The sequence below is a fragment of the Equus asinus genome, chromosome 19 (assembly GCF_041296235.1).
Source record: "Equus asinus isolate D_3611 breed Donkey chromosome 19, EquAss-T2T_v2, whole genome shotgun sequence".
Taxonomy (NCBI): Eukaryota; Metazoa; Chordata; class Mammalia; order Perissodactyla; family Equidae; genus Equus; species Equus asinus.
In genome coordinates, this window is record NC_091808.1 from 17,535,860 (window position 1) to 17,555,558 (window position 19,699).

General features: G+C 40.5%; 1 protein-coding gene across 2 annotated transcripts in view; it reads left to right on the top strand.

The window, feature by feature from the left end:
* EPHA4 (EPH receptor A4) overlaps positions 1–19,699 on the top strand; it is a 138,042-nt gene that overhangs the window by 100,695 nt on the left and 17,648 nt on the right. For both annotated transcript variants that reach the window (XM_014843255.3, XM_014843256.3), the window contains exons 6-13: positions 3,407–3,531; positions 4,516–4,675; positions 6,110–6,221; positions 12,896–12,954; positions 14,375–14,488; positions 14,740–14,925; positions 18,826–18,887; positions 19,338–19,547. In XM_014843255.3, coding sequence (XP_014698741.3) covers positions 3,407–3,531; positions 4,516–4,675; positions 6,110–6,221; positions 12,896–12,954; positions 14,375–14,488; positions 14,740–14,925; positions 18,826–18,887; positions 19,338–19,547 — 1,028 coding nt within the window. The remainder of the gene's footprint in view (positions 1–3,406; positions 3,532–4,515; positions 4,676–6,109; positions 6,222–12,895; positions 12,955–14,374; positions 14,489–14,739; positions 14,926–18,825; positions 18,888–19,337; positions 19,548–19,699) is intronic.

Genomic DNA, 19,699 nt, shown 5'->3' on the forward strand with positions numbered 1-19,699 from the left:
TAAGGCATTAATTTGTCAAACCTCCTAGTGAAGCATAGATTTGGGATGAGTGTTCAGTCTGTTATTTTATTAGTCTATTATCTCCTCTTCTAATTCTGTTAGCAAAGGGCAGAGCCCTAGGGTACTGGGACTCAGAATCCAAAACATTTCTATATTGAGTAGGGTTTGGCAGTGTTTACCAAAGTGTGGAAACATACCAATGGTGACATCAAAGATGATTTTAGAGAAGACCCATGAAAAGTTACATAATACTGAATTGCATTGTGTGAAAGTTAGGGTTTTTCTTTTCAATTCTCTCTCTCAGTTCTTCTGATTACATTGAGGTTGGAATCTCAAATTGGTGCCAGGATTACCCTTAATCCTTCTCTAATACTGACTAATCTCTCTTTTTGGCAAAGTGTGGAGAGGCAAGAGCATCCAGCAAACATAGATTGCATTTATTTTTTACATATTATTTTCATTTTTATGCTTACCTGCCATTAATTGCAAGTGATAACAGTAATGAGAAGTTTCCTCTCAAAATAATAGCGTGTGTTGATTTAAGAAAAACATTACTTAAATCGTAGTACAAGTTGCAGAGGGATGTGGCAGCAATTACATGGGTGGCATGAGAAGACTGATTCTTGGGAATTGCTGGGGTAGGGAAATGATTGAGAAATGCCATTGCCAAATGCCTCCTCTAGGGAAATGAGCCACGGGCAGGCACACAGGCAGAGTGATGGCTTCCAGATGTAGAGTTGGAGGCTGTCTTGGAAGCAGGGTAGGAAAGATGAGGGAAAACCCCTTATGCAGCTTATAATGTAGCGGACATCCAAGCCGCCTCTTGCCTCCAAAGTGGCAGTGTGGCAAAGCCCAACTTTTCCCAAATTGGTGTCCTTCTTACTAGAGAAGTTAAGAAGCTCTCCTCCCGGAGGAAGGGTGACTGCCATATTTTCTGCAATGCAATTGCATGTTTTAGGTATGTTTCTCAATCTCGCTTGGTTCTGGATTGCTTTTGTCACCATGGCCTCATAACAATGCTCTCCTGAAAAACATCTGTTCAGAAAGAATTCCAACTTTACAGCCGTACAACATAATACTTTTTGTGAATTAGAACTGTTTATTCTACTTTCCTCTTTAATTTCATTTTCCTCCATTTTTACGACAGTTGAGTCAGCATACACTCTGTTGATTGATTTTCACATTTGTGCATATGAATTTTCCAAGGAGGGCTGCGTTAGAAATATTCTATTAGTTACCACCATTATATTGCTAACTCCCTGCCTGAGATTTTTTTGAGCGCTTTGGTTGAGCTCATATTCCCTTTGAATGGGCGCAGGAATACTGCTGCTCCAGCTTCTAAAATAGAAATCAGATTCATTTCCCACATGCAGCAGTTCAGTGATAAACCAGCCAGAGAGAGACTATCTTAGTTAATCAGTGCACTCCAAGGGCAGCCAGGCAATTCTTTCCTGAGAAATCTGTCGATTATCAGGATCTGACCCAGACCATGGCTGAGAGAAAGTTCATTTTATAACTTTATGATTTTCCTCCCTCCTGCTTTCTTTCTAAAAGCCTCACTTTTCTATTTCATTTTCCGATTCTGAATATCAGAATTTAAAGAGCCCCTTTTTATGGAGTGTATGCTAAAGTGTTCTGTTAGGCAATATATTTATTACCTGGAGTGAAATGGCTTTTCACAGCCGGGCAGCCTTCTTAGGCTCCTTGATAGCTCTATGTTTAAGAAAGTCACTCCTTGAATTTTGCTGGACAATGGCTCCGTGTCGACCAGTAAAGAGAGAGAAAATGTGTGTGTGTGTGTGTGAATGTGTTGGGGGAGGAGAGCCTTAACACAGCTAATGAGCACATTTCCGCATTTCATTTTCTTCAGATGTTCAGTGGCTTCCATATGTCTGCTGTGTGCAGCTCTGTTCCTCCAGTTTGGTATTCCTAACCTTAGGGTTGCCTTTGATAGGCGACATGTGTATCCACTGTATCTTTCACTTGCGTTTATGCCTGAGATCTAATCTGGAATAGCTTTGGGGGAGAGAGAGAGAGAGAATGAAATAGGAAAGTGTGTGTGTGTGTGTGTGTGTGTGCGTGTGTGTTACCATCTCGAGGCACCCTTAACGGAGATGCCAGGCTGTCAAATGGCCACCTCCAAGACATGCTCCTTGCTGGATTGGCTTCAGCTGGAAGCTTCCTTGTGTGACCATGGTGTGTCTGTGTTTTCCTTGACATCCGTATACCTGTCAGATGTGGTCAGATGCGTTTGAAGCCATCTCCATTCCATTTTTAGCGATAATTTATTTTACTTTTCCTCTGCTTTCCTCCGAGTTACAGTTCGGCAGTCATGTGTGTGTGCATGTGTGTTGAGGAAGAGCAGGAGGAGAACCTGGCACTATGCCGTTGTTCCTCTGTGGCTATTTTTTGAGGAGTGTTTTCACGTCTCTCCACAATTGGGGAACAAACAAGAAGATACATTCAGTTTAGGAAGACCTCTAATCTCTGGTTCTACAGACCAGCTTTGTTAGATAAGATTACAGTTTGCATGAATGCTCCCTCTTCTCCCTGGAGATGGCACATTTGTACCATTGTCAGTCACAGCCGAGCTTGATAACAGCTGGCTAGAGATGTGACCACTGCAGCGGAGAAGCAAGCATCAGGCAGCCTGGTTTTATAAATCTCAGATATTCTCCTCCTCCCCACCCCTGATAATGCACCCAGTGGGGAACTGCCTTTGTTCTTTCTCAGTGAAAGAAGGTTTGTTACTTAGCAGGCAAAAGCAGTATTTCAACACTTATAAAATAGTTGCAAAATGCCATCTATGTCCAGAGAGACCATCAGTGCCTTATTGGTGTTCTTCATTAGTTGCCTGGTTGTGTTCAAACTGGAAACTCCTACTGTAATTAAGCAATACTTTTATTTATATTGGAAAGTATGTAAATTGTTTGCCTTCTGGCATCCCCTACGGTACCCCTGGAAGAGTTGCAAATTCTCTTCCTTGTACAAAATTAAAGGCCAGTATGTGAAACTCATAACACTTTGGAGGTAGGATGAGATGCAGTTTTGCTGAGCTTAAAAGGAGATCTTCAAAAGGCTTTCATGGCTTGCAAAAACTAAAAAAGCAGATAGTGTTCTCTATACCTTCAGCCTTTTAGGAGGAATGGCTCCAGGTGCTGTAGAGGTGATGCTGTAGGCTTGTGTACCTACCAGGCTTTTCCTTCAGAGATTATCTTTCTAAGACAAATCATATACAAAGCAGTATTGGAGAGAACCGTAAAAGGGTGCGCTTTTGTACTGGGGAAGAATGAAATGGGGATCGGGAGGAAGACATCTTAAAGAAGATGAAATTATTGACTGATACCACCAGTTTCTTCTTCCGCTTAAAGTAAGATGTCTTTTGTTTTTTTGTTTTTCCCAATAGCACCATCATCCATTGCTTTGGTGCAGGCTAAAGAAGTTACAAGATACAGTGTTGCTCTGGCTTGGCTGGAACCAGATCGGCCCAATGGGGTGATCCTGGAGTATGAAGTCAAGTATTATGAGAAGGTACTACTTGAATGAACAAGCTTCTTTCCTTCCTCCCTTCCTTCTTTTGTCTCTATAGTTTTTGGCCAGTAGTAAATGCTGGAAGACCAGTGAATCTCTAAACCAAATACATTTTGCTTCCCAATCAAATTCAGTTATGAACTTTATGTATGAATGTTAAGTTGGTTATCTTGAAAAATAGGAAAAAGACGTTACATTCTAAAGTAACTGTATTTTTTTCCTATCTAGTCATGGAAACCATGATAGCTCAGAAGTTCTGATCTATAAACCTTCCATCAGGGAGAATGACTCATAAAAGTTGAAATAATGATCTGTTTAAGTAGATCATTGTTATTCAGTATCAAGGTGTAGGTTTGGGTGACTTTTAATAGAAAATCAGGGAAGGAAAATTACATTCTTCAGCCTCTTTGGGTTATAGAAAGACATTATTTTTACAAATAACTTGTCTCTCTTAAAGGACAGAATTGTGAAGAGAGCTATTTGCATTCAAGGTTGTCTAGAAAATGAACAATTGTCTTCTCTTTCTTTTCGAAGATAATCTTGTATTGGCTTCCTTTTTAAAAGGAGAAAAGGGACAGGAAATTTTCCATTGAAACCAGATTACAACATTTTTGACATTTTCTAGACGGAAAATAGAAAAAGACAAGGGAGTTTCTTACAGTTATTTCTGTTAAATTGCTGGGTGTGGACTGAGAAAAGCCACCAACCATCCTCTAATGTTCTTTTCAAAAGAGATTATGAGTCAAGATCTGGATGTGGTCAATGTCAACAGCAAATCATACCTGGACTCCGCATTTTTTTCAACATCTAAGAAGTATCAGTAATACTTCTAACATTGAAGAGAATATAGGATTTAGAGAGTTTATCAATCTCCACGTACTTTCAACTCCTGAGTAGACTGACTTAGCTCCTATAATATTGTGCCAAGAGTAAGTGGAGGATTTCTTTGGCCGCCTTCCTCAATTTTATCTTCCCACAATGTAGGATCAGAATGAGCGAAGCTATCGGATCGTGCGGACGGCTGCCAGGAACACGGATATCAAGGGCCTGAACCCTCTGACTTCCTACGTCTTTCATGTCCGGGCCAGGACAGCAGCTGGCTATGGAGACTTCAGCGAGCCCCTGGAGGTCACAACCAACACAGGTGACAAGTTCTGAGGTTCTTTTTACAATCCAGGGCAAATCCCATTAGAGTGAAATTCAAGGAGCTGTACATAATTTTTGGTTAGGCAAACGTTTTGTTGCAATGAACATTGCTTGAAATTAGATAGCTAATGTCTTTAACTTAGAAACCTCATGCTATTTAGAGAAGAGCATTTTTCATAATAGTATTTGACTTGTCTTTTCATAAGATTGAAAAATGCTGTCTACTTTTCTCTTGTTTTGAGCCTTCTATAAACCATGAAAAATGGGATTGCTTAAATGACTAATTGAGAGTTGCAAAGCTATCTTACATTAAGGTAGGAAGTTTTCTCCCTGGAAACATTAAAGAAGAGACCAAAAAGTTTTTCTTTCCTATTTTTTTCTAAGAATCTATTTAAATCAAGTCAGATCAGTTTTTGAAAAAGCCTCTTTGAGGCCGGCCCCATGGCATGGTGCAGCAGTTAAATTCGCACGTTCCGCTTCAGTAGCCCAGGGTTCGCCAGTTCAGATCCTGGGTGAGGCTATGGCACCGCTTGGCAAGCCATGCTGTGGGAGGTATCCCACATAAAGTAGAGGAAGATGGGCACGGATGTTAGCTCAGGACCAGTCTTCCTCAGCAAAAAGAGGAGGATTGGCAGCAGATGTTAGCTCAGGGCTAATCTTCCTAAAAGAAAAAAAAAGCCCCTTTGGACAGATATATCAAGTCCTTCAGTATTGTGAGTTGGGTCAAGTGGTTGATTGAATCAAAAATGTTAACAGAAGGTGTACCCATGAGTGAGCAGTTTACATAAGATATTTCCCCCTCCGTAATTAAGAGACCAAAATTGAGCCTACTTGATAAGGAAATGGTGGGGTAGAATGTTTGACTTCAGTTCTAGAAAGTAATTTTATTCACAAATTATTTTAAATAAAATAAGAATGAAAAAAGCAGAAGAGAAAATACTCTAGTATTGAATCTGGAGGGGTTTGACATCCTTTGGGATTATCCTGGAAGGCTTCAAGGAGAAAATGGCTTTTGAGCTGGGTACTAATAGGTAGGTTTTTGATAGATTTCGGGATTGGGGTGGGACGTGCGAAATTGCTTGTCCTCTCTGAAATTTCCAAGTGTCTCTCTCGCTGAGGAATGCGTCAGATCATTATGTAAGAGTTAGGGCTGAGAGTAGAATGAAAAAGAAGAGAAAGCAGTGAGTGGTAACGTTTACCACAGGGTTTAATAAGAGTCTTCTGGTTGAAGCTCTCCATCCAATTATAGAAAGAATGCCTTTGTCTCATTAAGGCTGTCTTAGAAAATGCTGTTGCATGAATACTTAACGAAGGGCAAAAGAGATTGTGAGCATTCCAGAAGCCTTCAGAAAGTTGAAACTTGTGATCCAGTCAGAAGTTCTAGCTCTTAAGGACCTTCCCAAAGGTGACCGTTGTGTAATTGTCTTGCCAGTGCCTTCCCGGATCATCGGAGATGGGGCCAACTCCACTGTCCTTCTGGTCTCCGTCTCAGGCAGTGTGGTACTGGTGGTCATTCTCATCGCAGCCTTTGTCATCAGCAGGAGGTAAGCACTTAAGCCACTCACTGCCCTCCCCCACCTTCCTAGTTTTTATGAGGGAGCTTTTTGTCTGCTCCACACAAAGCTGAGGCTTTTGATTAGCATCATAAACACGGCATTTGCATCGCAAGCTCCCTCCTCTTTGCTTTGATCTCCCCATCCCCCTCTGGAGCTTCGGGCTGTACCCTGGTGGCAGTCCCCACAGCTGAGAGTCCTGGAAAGACCCAACTAATTCCAGGAAACCAAGCTGAAAAGCAAGCCAATGGGAGATTTCTAGATACTCTAAGCCATAAGGTGTTACATTTATACGTCTCTTAAGCTTGGACTTACTTCCAAAGGCAAAAAAAAGCCATACAAAACTTGGGCCCCAGATTTGAGCTCTGCCATTGGTCAGCTATATTACTTAACCTCTTTGAGTCTTTGTTTCTTGTTAATGAAATAGAGATAATAATAGCTGCCTCGAAGAGCTATTGACAGGAGAATTTTGATAGGCAAAAGAGATAATCTGACACACAGTAGGTGCTTCAACATAGTATTGGCTAATAAAAATGGCAATGGAAGCAAAGAAATGGGCATAAGGCTCCATCTTCTCTCTGGAAAAGCCATCAACATTTCCAGAGAATACCCATTGAGCCCACTGTGGGCATGGCATTGTTCTCAGAAATGAATCTAAAACAGCAGCTCCCTTGTTCTATCAGAGTTTACAAACTTGGCACTTGAAAAACAATCTATAAAAGAGAGAGAGAAATAAAAAGGCTTGGCAGCATATTCTTTTGAACCAGTGCCTTGCAGAAAGCGGGTCTCCTCTTGTGCCTCCAACTTTTCTCTGATGGTGGGTGGAAGTCTTCTCGAGTTATAGGTCGGCTTTCCTTGAGATTTTCTTTTTTTTTTCATTTTAAGTTGTCCTAAATACAGCAGTCAAACCGGAGTCATCAGAAATGTCACCTCATTATAAGTTTCTTTCGGATGTTCTACGTTGACAAAAAGAAAGGGAGAGCCCAGGAAAATGTGATTCGGGAAGACAAGTTTATTAAAAGCTGTCGCTATAGAAAATAGCGTCGCAAGCTTGATGACTTAATTTCCTTTCTGCTTTTATTGATCACGTTATTATTGAAGGCAGGATTGATGGCAGGATGCATCGGATTTCCAATTATGAGTCCCCACCTTGGAGAATTGAGCCTGTCGAGTAACCCAGTGATGATTCCTGTTCCTTCTCTCCCATTAAAAAAAAAAAATGTCACTTCCCAAGGCTGATAAACAGTGCGTGGTGATTGGTCCTCAATGGATCACTTTTTAGAAAATGAAATGTCAACCCCTTGCCCTCCTATTGATTCTTCTTTAGTGTCGGCCATAAAGCTGTCATGGGAAAGGCTGCCTGGAGCCAGGTAGCTGACAGGCTTTGCCACGGCCGATGCACACTCAGCTGATTCTTCTCTGCACGCAGGCTGTTGTGCTCTGTCATGTTGGACTGCAAATGTTTAAATGGGACAAGAACAGGTGAAGAGAGAAGAGATGGGTAGTGCGGACAAAAGTCTAGCTCAGGGTTAGTGAAATGAAAGGTAGTAAATGGTACCCTCCAGAATAATCTTGCCACACTTCAGCCAGCAGGCTGGGAAAGCAACAGATCAAACACCCTAGCCTGGAAGGTGTGATGGGGCTGCATCTCTTCGTCATGGAGCCACAGAATGTTGATGCCAGAATGGATGCTAGAGACAGATCCCTTCTAGGGTGTGTCCTCTCCAACCGAGTTCCACACTGCTGGTAGCCTGTGAGATTTCTTAAGAGGTAGATGGGCCGGGACCCACACAGTGAGAAATGATTCAGTCCTTCTGATCACCTCCAAGAGAAAGTCTGTCCGGTGCTAATTTGTTATTTAAGAAAGAGGAAACGGCCTCAGGCTCACAGCTGGTATCTTGCTAGAATTTTTTTATAGCAATTGTTTCATTTATTTCAATATATTCCCTTCATACTGAGAAGCTCATGCTTTAGGTAAGCCAGAGTAGAGTATTTTCTACTCTATTTTTCAATGAGAAGATCTTTTTTTTTTTTTGGCCAACTTGCATGTGTGAACACTAATGGATCTCAGTGAAAGAATCAAACTATGCTAAGTTTATAAACTTTATATATTTAAAATTAATATTATACAGAATACATTGACTTAGATATAGTGTATGTTTTTACCACCGATGTGATGTTAAGCAAATTAACATGTTTTTTATAGGCTTCTTCGATCAGTGTCTTCGTCATCACTTGAGTTATATTTTAAGGATTCTGACAGCCTTGCAGAGCCCATAACTGTACTTGCTGTCTGGGTTGTATAAAGGCCAGCACTTATACCCATGTGATGCTGTTCCTAGAAATTTTATCCCCAAACCACATGTGCACATTCTCTTGGCAGCACGGCGCCATTTCCTCTGTTCTCCTCTAGGTACACATTCGTGAGCTCCACAGTGTAACTACTTTATTGCCTTTTTGAAGTGATTTTTGAAAGGACTGTTAACAATGACATCATAAAACACAACGATAAGGTCATAACCTCCAGGACTAATGAGCGAATGTGTTAAATTTCTCTGATCCCCTCCCCCCTGTTATATTAATGATTTCATTGGATTACCTCCAGAAGCATCCCAAAAAGTAGTAATTTCGGTTGATTTAAGCTAGAGTGTTTCCCCCAAATGGAATTTCAATTCAAACACTGGCCTCTTGTGTATTAGGAACTTGAGGCCTGGAGAGGAGGTTAAACAATTAACTAAACCGAGGTCACACAGCTAGTTGGTTGCCTGATAAGGACAGGCATCCTTCTCCTGACTTCCAGTACTGGCATAGATAGATTATTTTAATGTCTTTTGAACTGAAAATTTGACCCACATTAAAAGCTAACATTGACAGTTCTGTTGAACCCAAATTTCAAGAGTTTCCTCAGTGATTTTGATAACATTTGTAATCTGTGAATTAATGTGCAAGTCTAATGGACAATATAAAGTGGTCCATTACAAATTGGTTTTGTCTTCTTATGAAGGTTAAGATTTTCTACTTTGGAGCTAGCAGCTCCAGGAATGCTCAAACAGTTACCATTCAGTCTGTATCCATCTTCTCTGGTGTCCTAATTGGAATATTATGATCACATAAGAATGAATACACTTAAATGTTAGCCTAAATTGGCTCTGATGAAGTCATGTAAATTCATACAATTAGGGGGCAGATGGTACTGCGAGAACATTTCTAAACAACTTGCATGCAATCGTACGGTTCAATTCCACCCATTTCAAAATGTTGCTCATGAAGAACATTTAGACATCATTTGATGCAAGAACAATGACAGCTTAAGGAAGGGGAAAAAGAAGGATGGCTTCTATGAATCTTCATGGGTGATGCCATTAAACGCTGGAAAGGGCCTCTTGAAGCTGGGCTAGTTATTACTTTGCTTTATCTTCTTTAATCTGCACTTTAACTGAATAAATTACTTACCTTTTACTAATTAGTTTTGGAACAGTGAACCACATCAATCAAATCTGTCCACTTGATCAGGGAAGTTAGTATTTTAATAAAAGCGGGGTTTCTGCTGGGCCCCTGCCAGGCTCCCCTTCCACCATTTTGTTTGTTGTATTGAATAGTCAAGGTGCCAGGAACAACACATTGGTTGGGAGGGCAGAGCTTGGGGCTCATGCTGTTCATCAACAATGTCCCTTAATACCCTTAGTATGCCTCCCTTTGACAGCAGGCAGGGCTCAGCTCATACTCTTTCAAAGTTTCACCTGCAAAGGAGGCCCTTTTCTCCAACTCCTGCAGTTGAAAGGTGCCACGCTTCCTTCTGGAGCATTCACTAACCAACCACTCCCCCTCCTTCCCTTTTTTAATCAGCTGGCCCACGTCTCTATAATTAGAAAATCTTCAACAAAGGTTTCCTTCTGCCATGCAGGTGATCTGCGTCGGATGTCAATTCAGAGTTAGCACTTTCTAGGCTGTGTACTTTCCTCCAGGCTGGCTGACCAAATAATCAGCTTCAATGGGCTTTCTTTCTTGGGACAATAACGGACACATTGTCCTACCCAGGAGCCAAGAGTAAGGGGTCATCAGGTGACAAAGATAGAGCAGGACTCAGGCATTTTCATTTTCAAGGTATTATTAAAAAGCTAATAGGCTACAATTAGCCTTTGAACAGTAATCCTGGCATTTCTTTTTGGGCCTTCCATGTGCTTTTAGTGAGTACTCCTCCAAGCAAAGCTCCAAGTAAAGAAGTTTCTTTAAAAATACACCTTCACTAATTTAATTCCTCCTTCTACGTTTAGAAGTCTGGGGAAGGGATGGGCGGGTCAGCCTTATAATTAATGATCCCTGCCATTTTGCATTTCCTCTGGCTTTGCACATATTTAATGAGTGTGTTCAACGTAAAACGGATAATTGCACTCCTGGGCAGCTTGAGGCTGCTTGTTTCTCTTGGTATATCCCAGGGTTTTTGACAAACTCACTGACAATTTAAAGTTGGTAGCAAAGCTCTTGCGCTCTACACATTTTTTTCCTTCTTTAAAGGAAAGAAATTCAAATCAGTATTTGAGATCTAAAGTGGTTTAAAAGATATCCTTGTAATTTTAGATAATGCTTTTAGGAGCTCTGATAAGATGCAATCTCTCTGGCTGGCAGGACCCTATCTCACCCTGGGGACCTAGCCACGTGTTTCCCTGACATGAAATGTTGTTTTTGTAGTTCCTGACCTAACACTCTTACATTTCCTTTAAAAGGGGAAGGCGGGGAATTCGAGGGGACCACAGCTTTCACACAAATGTTTGGTTTCAGGATGTTTAAACGTGTTTAGCTGCTTTGAAGAAGCAATGGATTTTGAGAGCAGTGGAATCCAATTGAAGTGGGCTTACTGATATAAAACGTAATATTACTCATAATGAACTCTCATCAGATATCATCATATAACTTCTCCACTGTGTGAGGCATGTGAAGTAGTGAGCCTGGTGAGGGCAGACACACTCCTGTACTTGCTAAGAGAGTCATGGGCAAATCTTTGGGCCCTTGCTCCCATGTTCTCATCTGTGCAATGGAACTGAGTGCATGTCTGTCTGCTCGATTGCTTTCAGGGTTATTGTGAGGATGCAATTAAATAATAGACATGAGGGCTCTTTAAAAAGTTAAATGCAAGTGAAAATGCAAGCTATTATTTGGGACCGAATGACGTGTACTTCGCAGTTGACCCTAGTAACTGGGGCCTCTGTTTACTAAGCTGGTTCCTGCTTTGCAAACAGTTGGGGGAGGAAATAATACATGTGATGAGAGCACTTTGAAAAGTTAAATGCAGTGGAAAAGTGCAAGGTATTATTATTTTCCAGGGAATTGTACACACGGAGGACATCTGCAGGCTGTGAGCCTCTGATTGTGGGGCTGGCTCCTGCCTTGCTGACAGTCAGGAGAGGAACGTGGGTGAGAACATGTGACCATGAGGGCCCCCTCTGTGCTTGCACAAGCTCAGCCCCTTTAGCTTCTCCCTGCTGCTATCTTACATGCTCATCCCGGCCTTCTCTACTTGTTCAAAGCTCAGGGGTTCAGGTTACCAGATTCCGACAGGACCACACTGCCAAGACGCGCTGTGGCCTTCAGGGAGTCCCCTCTGAGCCTCAGTTTCCTCATCCGTAAGAGTCTTGACTTACCTCGTCTTTAAGCTCTAAAAAAATACAAGATGATTACAAATTCCAATGTAAATTTTACTTTTTTGAGAGAGACATAAATGTCCACATTTTTTTCAGTAATTTGGTTTCTACCTCACAAAATTTAGAGAGCTATAATAGCAACTGAATTGACTTTCTGATTCATTTAAGTGAGATATGTGTATATATATATAGAGAGAGAGAGTATCAAGGTGGATTCAAGATCTATGTATATTTAAGATTTCTGATCCCCAAGACTTATAAGAAAGCCAGATGTCACTCTTATAGGACATCTAGAGCAGAATGCCAAGTCTCAGACACCACTTTTTGGAAAGAGAATTCGGCTACAAATGGAAACTTCTCATTTTTACTCTTGCAAGTTTTCTACAAACTCTTAAGGAATGTAATCCAGTACAAAGCAAATATTTACCTTTTAAATTTTCATTAATAACTTAGGAATTTGTATGCAACAGCTGAAACCAATAACCACAAAGCTATTGTTTTAAGAATAGGGTATAATATGATAATGAGGTTTTTTGAGGTCGTGGTTTTTGTGGTTATAGCAAAAGGACTTAGAATTACCTATCACATTCTGAACATTATTGCCATTTGATTTATGCAGAATACACCCATGGAAACTCATTTCAACTCTGAATATATTTGGAGAAATTAGCCAATATACTTATATTGTATCTTCAGTAAGACAAATTTCTTCTGAAATTTGAAATTATAATTTCAAATTAAATTTGGATTTGAAATTATAATTATGTTGTAAAATACTTGCTTTATCCCCTTAGTTTAATATTTTGGTTAAGAGCAAAGACTCTGGACTCTGACTGCTTGTGCTTGAAACCATTATTCACTACCAAGGTGACAAGTTACTCATCTCTCATAAGCCTTAGTTTTCTCATCTGTGAAATGGGCATAGCATATCTGTCTGACTTATATTATGGTAGCAAAGAACTTGTTTTGTGGCTTGTGTTACAGCTTTTGAAAATAATTTTCATTTTCTCAAAATTTTTTTAATAGACGGAGTAAATACAGTAAAGCAAAACAAGAAGCAGATGAAGAGAAGCATTTGAATCAAGGTACAAAATGTTGGATTAAAAATAACTTTATTTTTAGGGCATGTGTCATATTTTCAGTTTAGAAATGTCTAAATAATGATCATGTGGCTTTTAATATTATATTACATAGTCCTTTCATGGAATTTTCCAAATAATGTACTTCAAGAGTATCAAACAGAAATTGATGATTTGGGATTGTTTAAAGTGAGATTAAAGATGGGGTTTGGAGAAATTCCCTTAGATTGTTGTTTTTCTTTATTTTATTTTCCATCCTGAAAAGGTGTGGGTCTAGCTGGCCCATTTTTGTAGCTGGGTGGCAAGATGTAACAGGTAACAATTTCTCTCATATTATAAGGTCAAATTTTTGGAGAAGAAAAGAATAAGAAATTTAAGGGTAATTGGTACACCCCAAAGTATATGTGCTATAGAATTCAGAACTATCAATTTTTTTTTAGTGGGTTCTAGTTATTTTGATGTTCCAAAGGGGGTCAAAGAATAAATTCAAAGAATTGGCTCTAGAATGACTTGAGCGAGACAGAAGACTCTTAAATGGACAGTGGTTGATGACTCTGCAGGAGCACTGTCCCGTAAAACTTTTTCAGAGATGGTGATATTCTATATCTGCACCAGTAGGAAGAGGAGAGGTACGAATGCCCAAAGAAAGTAGCCAGGAATTACTAATGCATCTTGTCCCAGACGTCTCCACGCTGCCTCAGAGCTCATATTCTGAATTTAGTTTGCAAGCGACTGTGGGTTATTGCTTAATTACATTTCCTGGCGTTCAAACCATTCACAATTAGGCTGCAGCATTTTTTCCAGCTGAAGCATCTAGTGGACTTCAATGACTTATCTTATAGCACCTTCCTTCCAAAACATAATAAAAGTGGAGATCCAATACAAAGTCTATATTCTCAAATCAACTACCTGCCATTACCCCTCTTGTCCATTTTTAACCTAGATCTAATCTTAGTTTGTTAATTGTCACATATTTAATTGGTCCAGATATTGGGCAAAAGGTGGGACCATGTAGGCATGGCCAGTTGAGAAGGGAAGTTCCTATAAGGGAGGATAGCTGGGGATGGTGAGAAGGACATGAGTAACTGATTGACACAACAGCACTCAACTAATACATCCCAAACTTCCTTGTAGAGACTCTCTCTTCCTTCATGGGATGGGTTGTTTTTAAAATTTTGTCCTTAAAGTGTGAAGATATTCCAGGAAGTCAGTAGATCTGCAGCCTCTTAAGCCCCTCACAATTCTTTGTTTACCTGCTAATGAAAACCAGAGCAAGAATTTCAACATTTTCGTATGTCTGTGCTCAGTATTTTTCACATGCTAAGAAAACTTTTCCTACGCTAAATATTTTTAAGCCCAGACAACTTAAGTTTATTAGCAGTTTCTGAGACGTGCTCAGCCAACCTATCACGTGTTTGTTACTTAGGTGTTAGAACTTACGTGGATCCTTTTACATACGAAGATCCCAACCAAGCAGTTCGAGAATTTGCCAAAGAAATCGACGCATCTTGCATTAAGATTGAAAAAGTCATAGGAGTTGGTAAGCGTCTGAGAGTCTGTCTAATATGCCTGTTTTCTTTGTGGATATTAAATATACATATGTGGATTATATGAATCCATATGAATGTATTGTATATACATGTAAATATCTGTGTACCTGAAGTTTCCTTGATCTTTGTGAAACACTAGCCTAGTGCCTGGCATGTCATAAGTACTCAACAGATGTTAACTTTTACTCTCTCATCTTGAATGTGTTTCTGGTCCATAGTAGATTCTTTTTCTCTCCAAAAGGTGAATTTGGCGAAGTATGCAGTGGGCGTCTCAAAGTGCCTGGCAAGAGAGAGATCTGTGTGGCCATCAAGACACTGAAAGCTGGTTATACAGACAAACAGAGGAGAGACTTCCTGAGCGAGGCCAGCATCATGGGACAGTTTGACCACCCGAATATAATTCACCTGGAAGGCGTCGTCACCAAATGTACGTGGGTCGCTGCCTTTCTAAAGCCAAGTTAGAAGTTACTGGCAAATTAAACACACATTTTCTTTCCAGGGAAATGACAGATGGAGCAGACCCACTGATTGCTAATAGGAGGAAATCAGTGCAGGACAAGTCATTAATCTTGTAGTCAGCTCTAAATGGGTCTATGGTTTAGGCTGATACCCTCTCTCCAAGGCAGCTTGTGTGAGATTGTAGGGAATTAATATTGCAGATTTTTGGTATGCCTCGCCATCTTTCAAATCTTTGCTAGACCAAACTGATTGTCACAGGGTAGGCACAAGCAGATGGTAAGCAAAATAAATTTTAAGTACTTTTCATATAAAACACAACAAAACCTCGCCACACCTTGTGCTCGACGCTTCAGTTCCAGATGCAGAGAATGAATCTTGGGAATCTTTATTATATTGAGGGATTTGCTTGTCTGCTCTGCCTGATTTATGGCTGTTGCAGTTCAGCACCTATTATATACAGTAACACCTGGTTGTACCTTCCCTTCTTAGTCCATTAGCATTCGCTGAGCCCGTGAACCATGCTTCAGTTAAAATACGACACAGCTCAACAGATGTGTTTTGCAAAGCAAACCCTGAATATATCTCTAAGACCAACTTATAAAGCACCACATGGACAGTGTGGCTGAAGAGGTTACTATTGAAGGTGGCTCTGTTCCAGAAGCCGTAGTACCTACTACAGTTACTACCAGTCAAGGATCTTGTAAGCCTGAGGCTATGTCTCCAGAAAGGCAAGGTGCCTCTTATTTGATTCAAGGTGCCTGTGAAAAGCATCCTCGATCAACGTGTGCAGAGTGGCTGCGCCAGTGGGGGCTAGGTTAAAGAGTAAACTTTGGACATCAGGCCTGGGGCAGAGGGGGAAGTAGGACACAAAGGTACCAAATTTTTAAGAAGAGAAAATAAGAAGGTCGCTAAACAGTGAGAAAGTCTCCACTAATTCAGAGATCCTCAAAATTAAACATACATCAGAATTCGCGAAAACAGTTTCCTGGACCTCATCCTCAGAGGTTTGGTTCAGCAGGTGGGGGGAAGTCTGGGAGTTTGAATTTCTAGATGTCAAAGGTAAGCCAAAGCTGCAGTTCCCAGGACCACGCTTGGCGAACATTCCACCGAGTGACCAAAGACTTACACACCAGCTCCCCAGCTAGTGAAGCATGAGGCATTCACTAGTTAGTTGCTCAATCTTTCGGTTTCCTCATCTGCAAAATAGAGATAAAAATAGAACTTGCCTTCCTAGGTCATTTTGGACGAATTATTTAGCGTGTTTAGCATAATACTTGGCAAATTAAAAGAAAAGACAACACCACTCTAAGTGTTGACTGGTGTTATTATGTCTTAAGAAGTCTGTCTTTCCCCATCTTCAGACTCCTTCCAGAAAGGAACCTTGGTGCTAAGGATATATAATTTTCCACCTTAGGTGAAGGCTATAATTAGCATGGAATAGCTCTATTTACTTTTTAAGATTAGTTTTACAGACAGGATATTTTTCTGTTGCCTATGGACTTCGGGGCTGCCCAGAGGCCTTCACTACTTTAATTAAAAGATAACATTCCGTTTTAAATACTTCTGCAGGTCCATTTTCTCAAAAGGAGGCCCTGTTCGGCTTGGGAAGGGGTGTTTTTCCTGCCACCGACAGTGATTTTCATAGCACCTCTGCAGAAGAGAGGAGAAACGGGATCTTTGTATTGAAGTCCCACCGCGCCTCTAAAACTCATAGCTATTACAGCTGTAACTCTTATAAAAGACTGGGCGCATTTGCATAATGCAGTTGTCACTGAATTAAAATGATTTAAAATTTCCACCAAAGGCGCTGTCCCCTTTCCCTACCTTTCCCCTCCCCGCTGCATCCCTGCCTGTTCCAGGCAAGGAACCCCCTCCTTCCATGAGCCCAACCCGGGCCCATTTTATCAGCCCCTCTGTTTGTGGAGAAATTCACGTTCTCTTATAGAGCTCATAAAGATTCTGACAAATGCATCCTTTCAATAAACAGGATAAGGAATATAGAAGATTTCTGAAGATAGTGCCAACAGGCAGACTAGGAAGATGTGAAGGTGAAAAGGTGGAAGTGGAAGAGTGTCAATTCATTGCCAGCAGTTCCTGGGGGAACCTTTGAAATTGACAGGGAGACTATAAATTCTCTCCACCACACCCCTCTCTTTCGGATCTTCTACTCTCTTCTCACCTCTTGAGGGATCTGGTGAAATGGAAGTAGGTGTTAATACACCGCCAAGAGAGTCACCCCTTCTCATTAGTTGACAAAGTATCTTTTGACTGAGGCAGGTTAATTAAAACTCATTTAGATGCATTTGTTCTCTCGGAACTCTGTGGTCACAGATGTGGAGGATAAATGAATCTGAGGACTAACAGCTTCCTATTGATGTTGATGGAGAATGGAAAGGTGCATAGGGACCACCCCCTCCAGCCAGGGAGAAAGACTGGAAGTGGTTTTATTCATCCTTCGGTCTACACCAAGATTCTTCCTTTTTTGGTCGGCTTTCATTCATCACCTGAAAATAAAATCTCCACGGTACTGTTTTCTAATCCAGAATTTTTGCTTCAGAAGGATTTCTTAGATACGACACCAAAAGCGCAATCAGAAATTGATAAATCGGACTGTATTGAAATTAAAAACTCCTGCTTTTCCAACTTTTTGCCTCTGAAATGAGACATTTTCCCTTTCCCCACACCCAGAAGGGAGTCTATTCTGATAGGAGCTCTGGGTAGGAAATGTATTGGTTAAGAATAATTATGGGGTTTTTTTCAGCAGTGACATATCCCAGCCCATTTTCCCTGATTGAACGTCTCATGTCCAAACAGTCCACAAGTACAGCAATGAAAGCGTGAATATTTTTGATCATCACACTACCCTTTTATTTCCCTTCCCCCGAGGGCATCTTTTATGTTCTCTTTGCTTTAACCCTTGCCTTCATAATATATTGAGGATTTACACCCCACCCTCACCCCTCCTGCAAATACCCTTTAGAAAGAAGGAATTTCAGATCTTGAGTCCATTGCCAGCGATTAAGAAACTAAAGAATGGTTCTTATTTCCTAAGGTCCTCAGAAAGAAAACTAAAGCGAAATGAAAATATTTCCCCCACTTCCCCAAACCTTAAAATCATTTTGATTTCTTTGCTGAAAAAAAAGAGGTGGGACATTTGCAAGAATGTTCTAGTATTGAATTAAAATCGCTGTCTCGGATGAAACAATTTAATTCACCTTTTCTGTGATTTTTGTTGTTGCTGAGGTTGGCAGCTTAAGGAAGCAAATATAATAAATTTATTTATAGATAGGAAAAGAGAAAAACAAAAGATACAGCCCCTGATCTGAGCAAGATAGGAGGAAAGAAGTTAATATTGTGCATGTTTGAGCTTTAAGTTTTCTCTGAGTAATGAGGTACCCGACATAATTAGTGCCCCCTGAAACCTGGGTTTCTCTAAATAAGTAAAAAAGTTTCTCTGTTCATTGACTCCTTTAGCATCACACAAGTGGCTCTTCTGGGGACAAAATAAATTAATTATCCTAAAGATTTTTTCACCTTTAAACAAGCCTGCTCATTTATCTTCTCCCCCTTTTACTTGAGAGAGCAATTAGCCATTCCTGTGCTCCCTGGATACCAGAGGCCACTTTAGTTAAAGACCTTGTCAAAAAGCCACCCAAAGGGTTAATCTTCCAGATGGAATTTAAACCTACTCGTCCTTTTAATATTTCATTCCTAGCTCCCCGCAGCTGAGGCATAAGCCTGGCTTGTTTTAATTAAATTAGATCACACAAGACAGGTGTCTTGGCAGTAAAATTGTGCACAGCCCATTTTTATCTCATTAACTACAGTGCTCATCAAGGGTTTGTGTTTTTCTTTCTGAAAACTCTAGGTAAACCAGTAATGATCATAACAGAGTACATGGAGAATGGCTCCTTGGATGCATTCCTCAGGGTACGTGGCTACTTTATATTAAACCCAAGAATGTTGGTATTTAGAAAACTCTCACAAACTCCTTGTATCCTTTCCATTTGGTTGTATTCAGGGATTTTTTTAATGGGGTAAAGGAAGAAGAGGAAAACAGAGAATGATCTGATTTTTAAAGGCTAGTAAATAATCCACGTTCAATGAAGGTAATCTTTGATTTATTCTTGTATCGTGGGCTCTTTGAGCCATAGATTCATTACAGTTGGCTAATTTCCATCTATCAGAGGAAGCAAACACAGCTCTTAGCATATAGTCTACAAGTGAATTAGTGACTTTGGTGAGAAAGGCCCAGAAATAATGTTGAGTTTCATTGCATACCGGATACAGATATCAAAAAAGATCCAAGTAGTAAATGCTTGGTGGAAATTAATCTGGCCTAATGCTAATGAGATTGTTCCTCATGCCTTTCCCATGCAGAAGAATGACGGCAGATTTACAGTCATTCAGCTGGTGGGCATGCTTCGTGGCATTGGGTCCGGGATGAAGTATTTATCTGATATGAGCTATGTGCATCGAGATCTGGCTGCACGGAACATTCTGGTGAATAGCAACTTGGTCTGCAAAGTATCTGATTTTGGCATGTCGCGAGTGCTTGAGGATGACCCGGAAGCAGCTTATACCACCAGGGTAAGGAGGATTTGTAACCTCTGGGTTTTGACTCTGATGAAACTGTACCTCTCTTCTCACTTTGATGTTTAAGCCCTTTATGATTTTATGTTTCCTCATCCTTCAGAGTGTCTTCATATCCATGCATCCGTGTTTCAACCATCTTCCCAAGA